The sequence below is a fragment of the Coregonus lavaretus genome (assembly GCF_964263955.1).
Source record: "Coregonus lavaretus genome assembly, contig: HAP1_SCAFFOLD_307, whole genome shotgun sequence".
In the NCBI taxonomy this organism is placed as follows: Eukaryota; Metazoa; Chordata; class Actinopteri; order Salmoniformes; family Salmonidae; genus Coregonus; species Coregonus lavaretus.
This window is the reverse complement of record NW_028163951.1, coordinates 23,583-30,588: the sequence shown is the minus strand read 5'-3', so window position 1 is coordinate 30,588 and position 7,006 is coordinate 23,583. Positions and strand designations below refer to the sequence as shown.

General features: G+C 43.9%; 1 protein-coding gene across 1 annotated transcript; it reads left to right on the top strand.

Moving 5' to 3' along the window:
• Nucleotides 1-554: 554 nt before the first annotated feature.
• mc5ra (melanocortin 5a receptor) lies at nucleotides 555-1,580 on the top strand (the record flags this gene model as incomplete). Its single annotated transcript, XM_084192572.1, has 1 exon — nucleotides 555-1,580. One exon carries the CDS (start codon nucleotides 555-557, stop codon nucleotides 1,578-1,580), a length of 1,026 nt encoding a protein of 341 aa, XP_084048698.1.
• Between the last annotated feature and the right edge of the window lie 5,426 nt (nucleotides 1,581-7,006).

Below are 7,006 nucleotides of genomic sequence, written 5' to 3'. Positions count from 1 at the left end.
GGGGGACTATCCACAAAAAGTGCTGTAATTTCTAAATGGTTCACCCGATATGGATGAAAATTCCCTGAAATTAAAGCTGACAGTCTGCACGGTAACATCATAGTTATTGTATAATTTCAAATCCAAAGTGCTAGAGTACAGAGCCAAAACAACAACAAATGTGTCACTGTCCCAAAACCTTTCGAGATCACTGTATATAGTATCTAATAAAGTTAATTCCTGTCCCTCATACTAAATCCTCTTCCTCTTAATTCCCCATAGGAACATGATGCTCCGGACAACGTGCCAGTGAGTTGAAGAGAGAGAGAGCTGAAGGTAAACTCAGAGCCCATAGGAACATGATGCTCCTGACCACGTGCCAGTGAGTTGAAGAGAGAGAGAGCTGAAGGTAAACTCAGAGCCCATAGGAACATGATGCTCCGGACAACGTGCCAGTGAGTTGAAGAGAGAGAGAGCTGAAGGTAAACTCAGAGCCCATAGGAACATGATGCTCCTGACAACGTGCCAGTGAGTTGAAGAGAGAGAGAGCTGAAGGTAAACTCAAAGTTATAAAGATGAACCCTATGGAGGAAATGACAACCATGTCTCTGCCGATGTGGGCTCTGTTCTCCAACTCCAGCCAGCTGTACTATAACCCCAACGTCACTGTGGCCCCTACTTCCCTCACCAAGCCCAAGGCCTGTGAGCAGCTCAACATCGCCACAGAGGTCTTCCTCATCCTGGGTATTATCAGTTTGTTGGAGAACATCCTGGTCATCTGCGCCATCATCAAGAACAAGAACCTCCACTCCCCCATGTACTTCTTTGTGTGTTCCCTGGCCGTGGCCGATATGCTGGTCAGCGTCTCCAACGCCTGGGAGACCATCGTCATCTACCTGCTGACCAACCGGCAGCTCATTGTGGACGACCATTTTATTCGTCAGATGGACAACGTCTTTGATTCCATGATCTGTATATCGGTGGTGGCGTCTATGTGTTCTCTCCTGGCCATCGCTGTGGACCGATATGTGACCATCTTCTACGCTCTGCGTTACCACAGCATCATGACTCATAGAAGGGCCGCTCTCATCATCGGAGCCATCTGGACCTTCTGCACGGGCTGCGGCATCGTCTTTATCATGTACTCCGACACCACCCCCGTCATCATTTGCCTGGTGTCCATGTTCTTCACCATGCTGGTGCTCATGGCCTCGCTGTACAGCCACATGTTCATGCTGGCTCGCTCCCATGTCAAGCGCATCGCGGCTCTGCCAGGGTACAACTCCATCCACCAGAGGGCCAGCATGAAGGGAGCCATCACTCTCACCATCCTCCTGGGAATCTTTATCGTCTGCTGGGCACCTTTCTTCCTCCACCTTATGCTTATGATCTCCTGCCCCAGGAACCTGTACTGTGTGTGCTTCATGTCTCACTTCAACATGTACCTCATCCTCATCATGTGTAACTCTGTGATCGACCCTCTGATCTATGCCTTCAGGAGTCAGGAGATGAGGAAGACCTTTAAGGAGATAATCTGTTGCTACAGCCTGAGGAACGTGTTTGAGTGTCTCCCTGTGTGCTATAAACCTGGAGTGGCATAGAACTCTTACCCTTATAGAGTCTTTGGCCATGGGTCCTACATGTGGCGTAGTCAGCAGGATGTGGGCATGAACAGAGTGCATTGGAGTAGAAGACTGTCTTAAAATGTGTCTTAGACTGCCTTGTCCCCATGCAGTCTGATTAAGCTCAACTTGTAGAACCCTTTGTGCCTTAACACTATAACTGCTAAAGCAGTGATTTTGACCCGATATCCGTCCACCGAATCAAAGCAGTCTTATCAGTCTACTCTGGCCTACTTGGAGTAGGCTACACAGCGAGAGCAGTAATCAGTCTACTCTGGCCTACTTGGAGTAGGCTACACAGCGAGAGCATGCATAATAGTACATGCTGAACGGCTTTCAATATCTGGTAAAATATCTACATTGGGCAGCAGGTGCATGAGTGTCGGAGAATGATGAGACTTGTGGAACCTTACGTTGGCAAGGGAAGAAACGTCACCGTGGACAATTTCTTCACTTCATTGTCATTGGAGAACAAGTTGCTTGTGGCCGGCACCATGGACAAAGGTAGGGTTAGGTTTAGGCACTGATAACCCAACCCATTGTCATTGGAGAACAAGTTGCTTGTGGCCGGCACAATGAGCAAAGTTAGACGGGCGCTCCCTCCCTCTGTGAAAAATAAGGCACCTGCACAGCTGTTGTACTCCACAAAGGTGCTGAAGAATGACAAGAAGGACAAGAATGACTACAACCAAACAAAGGTCAAAGTGTGTCAGGAAAGTGAAAGTTAGGAAAACTGTGTCTACTGTTAGGACAAGGGATAACAGCAAAATGAAATCCAACTGATGCCGTTGAGTGAAGATGCACACACGCGCGAGCTGACAATAAATGACTATTTATGACTGCTGTCATATCTACACTTATATTCATTATAATGCCATTATTGCTTTTGTGCTGAGTTTCATTATTTATCAAGGCCGCTTGGCACTTACAATGATGTTGAGGCTGTTGATGTTTTCATAATTTGACCACTTGTCTTGACCATGCGTCTTGGTATTTTGGGATATTTATTTATTCTTTGTTATAAATAGAAGATGTTACCATGTTCCAACACATATGCTTTCTGATTCATAGTTGTAAAAAAAAGGCACTCCACTAATAAAATTGATTGAACACTTGATTTCTTTTTTCTTTTTTTAGTCTCCAGTAAAATAAACGAATGTAAAAGCTCTTGTGTTATTTGAAATAAAATAAAAACAGGGTAACACTTTACCTTACGTGTACATTAATTAATATGTAACTAAATAGTAATACATGTATTTATAACATAGTAGTTACATATAATTACTATGTAATTACACTGTAATAAGGGTTTAGCGATGTAGGTTATTACTGTTAGATTAATTTGTATTTTAAGAATAATGACTAAAGGATTTCACCCCAAATACAGTATAAATGTGTAAACTGTGTTAGAATTATCAACCCACTAACAGAGGGGGGCGGGACTAAACATTCCAGGGTGAAGGAGAAGGTGGAAACTGTTTAAGAAACCCTCCTAAAGGTGGGCGGAGCAAAGTGCCTTTGTGTGTCAAGGGGTATAAAACAGGAGTGTATGGGTTTTGGCGCCAGAGCTCTCCATGAATAAAAATACAGATCATTCTTGCTGGTTGTGGACCTTGAATCATTTATGATTAAAACCAGAGCCTTACAACCTCTGGTAATGATTCAAGCTTAGGTTGAATTAGAGATAGAAATTATCTTAACAATTACACAAGTGGAACAAGGATATGTAATTACAAATCAGCTTGTCGGAGGTTGTTCCACATTTGTTATTACTCATGATTATTGTATATGTAATTACAAGATGTTTTGTTCCAAATGTAACTAACATGTTCTGTAATTACACTTCTGCAGTCTCCTGTGTAGCACCATGTTAACAATGCATCCTAATATGTAACCTTGTTACATGTAACTACAGAAGTCCCTACCACCTAAATAAGCTTGGCTAGGACTCCATCAGCTGTTGTAACAATGAACACCCTGTCATTAACTACAGCTTCAGTTATCTTATTTACATATTATTTGGCTTAAAGGATGTACTGAATTAAATGTAAGAGCAATGTATTTACAATGGATATGCATGGAACTAAAATGTACCTACCCAGGAACAAGCAACTTAATGTAAAGTGAAACACATAATGGTATAACCTTTGTAAATACTATGTACCTGCCTTTGAAATGGGATTTGGGGTTTATTTCTCTGGCTTCAAAGGTAATGTAAGTGAAATCACCTGAGATTGGCCCCCGACTGCTAATCAATCAGTTCTTTATTCTCCAGGCTCCACTTTGTCATCTAAATGGACAATGTTGCAATGAGTGACATGTAACCATGGTGATTTCTCCTGGACTTTCACTGCTGAGGACCTTCCCATTTTGGCCCTAATGTGTCTGTTACGTATTTTTTTACCATCACCTACTGTCCTGGCACTACGTTATGTCCCCCCTCGGGAGTTATTCCCCACGCCTCTTTTACTTGTCTGTCTGCTTCCCCTACTGCATTAGAAAGTTGTATGCAATAGTTAAGCATTGTAACACTCATAATGTGTACGTCTGCCTTTCTCAAATCTAACATGCCTGGTAGTGACATGGGTCGACCTGTGACGACCTCAAATGGACTCAACCCTGTGGTTTTGTTATGAGTGTCCTGTATAAGACAGAAGACTGTAGGCAATGCATCTGGCCATGCTATCACTTATTGATGCATCTTTGAAAGTCTTTCTTTCAAAACTCTATTTGTGCATTCTACCTGACCACTCGATCGAGGATGGCAAGGGCAGTGTAGATGCCAGTCTATGTTCAGAAGACGAGCTACCTCCTGAAATGAGTGTCTTGGTCGGAATCTAGTTGTTCTGGAAATCCCCATCAGGGAAAGATTTCTTGAATCAGAATTTTAGCTGTGTGTTGTGCAGTTCCTTTCTTAGTAGGGTAGGCTTCAACCCATCATGAGAAACGATCAACAACGACCAGCACATCTTCCTGTCCTTTACATTTGGGCATTGTGATGTAGTCAAGCTGTAGATGTCTGAAGGGTCCTGGTGGGGCAGGCGCTCGTCTGAAGGGTCCTGGTGGGGCAGGCGCTCGTCTGAAGGGTCCTGGCGCTCGTCTGTACTTTCACTTGTCCCTTGGTGGTGTTTTCTATACAAAAGTAGCAATTTGCCACGACAGCCTCAGCCTCTTTCCGCAGACCAGGATTCCGCCATTTGCCCACAAAGCGATAAACTATCTTGCCCACACCAATGTGTCCCAAAGAGTTGATCTGTGTCACCAAGTATGGTAAGAGTGCATTTGGCACTAAACATCTCAGGTTGTATTTCCACTCACCTTCTTGACTGAGTTTGCACCCTTCAGCCATCCATTCCCACACTTCATCTGTTGGTGCATTACTATGCATGTCTCTAATGTGTTGCAATGTATCCAATGTGTATTTCCTAATCAGTTTAGGTGACAGAGGTGTTCGCCTGGCAGCCGCTTTGGCAGCTCTGTCAGCCAGGTCATTACCTTTACTCTCGTCTGTAAAGATCTTTCCATGTGCTTTCATTTTCAAAATTGCAACTTGTGCAGGTAACTGAAGATAATTCAGTAGAGCCATCACCTCTGGTCCATTCTTCATAGGATCTCCCAGTGATGTCAGGAATCCTCTGTTTTTCCATATTTTCCATATCCAAGATCATGGGTACCTTGAGTCTGTGTAGATATTAGCTGTTTTTCCTTCAGCCTTTTTGCATGCTTCTGTCAAAGCCACCAGTTCCGCCACCTGTGCTGATGTTCCTGCAGGTAACGTGCCTGTCACTATCACATTGTCCATTGTAGTAATATAGTAGCCCAGCCTGCCTTCCTCTCCCCCCCTCCACAATGCTTGAACCGTCTGTGTATAAGATCAACTCAGGGTTTTCCAACGGATGACTTTTAATAAACACATCAGAGAGCTGATCCAAAACCAACTCACAACAGTTGTGTTCAAGTAATGTGATGTCTGGAGGAAGCATCAGAGTGGCTGGATTAGATGGTGTGCCATGTTGTATGATGATGTTAGGAGCCTCCAACACAGTCGACCACTTGTCCCAACGAGCAGCTGTGACCTGCGCAGCTCGATTAATTGTTAAAAGAGTATGAACAGCATGTGGATTTGATGGTAGGATGTTGGTCGAGGACAAGCAATGCCACCATCTACACCGTGGCATAAGTAGCCTGCATAGCTCTGAGACAGGGGCCCCATCCCAACACCCCATCCCAACACCCCATCCCAACACCCCATCATCCAGTTTCAACGAATAGTAGCCTACAGGTTTCTGACAATCACCATGGTCTTGTGTCAGGACAGAGGTCATGTAGCCATCTTTTTCAGCCACAAAGAGGGTGAACGGTTGTCCTGAGTCCGGAATGTCCAAAGGCGTCACTGATGACAGCGCTAGTTTAAGCTTGCCTAAAGCCTATTTCTGTTCTTCCGTGAAGGCTACAGGGATCTCCCTTGAGGAGGTCGTTAAGGGGTTGTGCAATTTCGGCAATGGAGTCCATCCAATTGGAGTCCTATTCCACTGATACTGTTGACCAAGCCATGGACGGACCTCCGGATGAAAGGGTACCGACCAGAACCTGTTAGCTATATCAATGACAGAGAACACAGAGTGAGCAGGTGACAACGAGGAAAAAAATGGTTGAGGGGTCAGCCACCAGTGGAGTGAGCTTGGAGATGGCTTCATTTGCATTCCTGTAGTCCACTGTCACCCGCCAGTCACCATTTGATTTCCTCACTGGCCATACCGAGCTATTAGAGGCATAGTGTGTCCTTTCAACAATACAAGTCACATAGATCTCTAATCACTACTTTAGTAGCGGCCATAGCTTCCTTGCTGTTGGGATATTGTTTTGTGCAAGGTGGGGCAACACCTGTCAAGCACACTGGTTCCATGTCCAAAGTTCCACACTCATTTTTCTTCATAGTCCAAATAGGATAGTTCTGAACAGTAGAGCCCTGCAGTTGTCTAATTTTCCACGTCATCTTTCCTTCAGAGATGTTCAGTGTAGAGTCAAGTTGCATAATAACATCAAGGCCTAAAATACGTTGTTCAAAGGAGCCTGTCCACACCCATGCATCAATCTTCATTGGACCAATAGAAATTGATAATGGTTTGGTCTGCTTCATATCTGTCTCTGTTCAACACCACTGTCAGAATCTGTTCACTCAAAGCCAGGAAGTGCTGACCAGACGTTACATTGTAGCATAATAGTGAAGACATCAAAACTATGAAACACATATGGAACACATATGAAATGTCCTTGTTTTCTAAAGAAAAGTAATTTTTTTGTCCATTAAAATAACATCAAATTGATCAGAAATACAGTGTAGACATTGTTAATGTTGTAAATGGCTATTTAAGCTGGAAACGGCAGATTTTTAATGGAATATC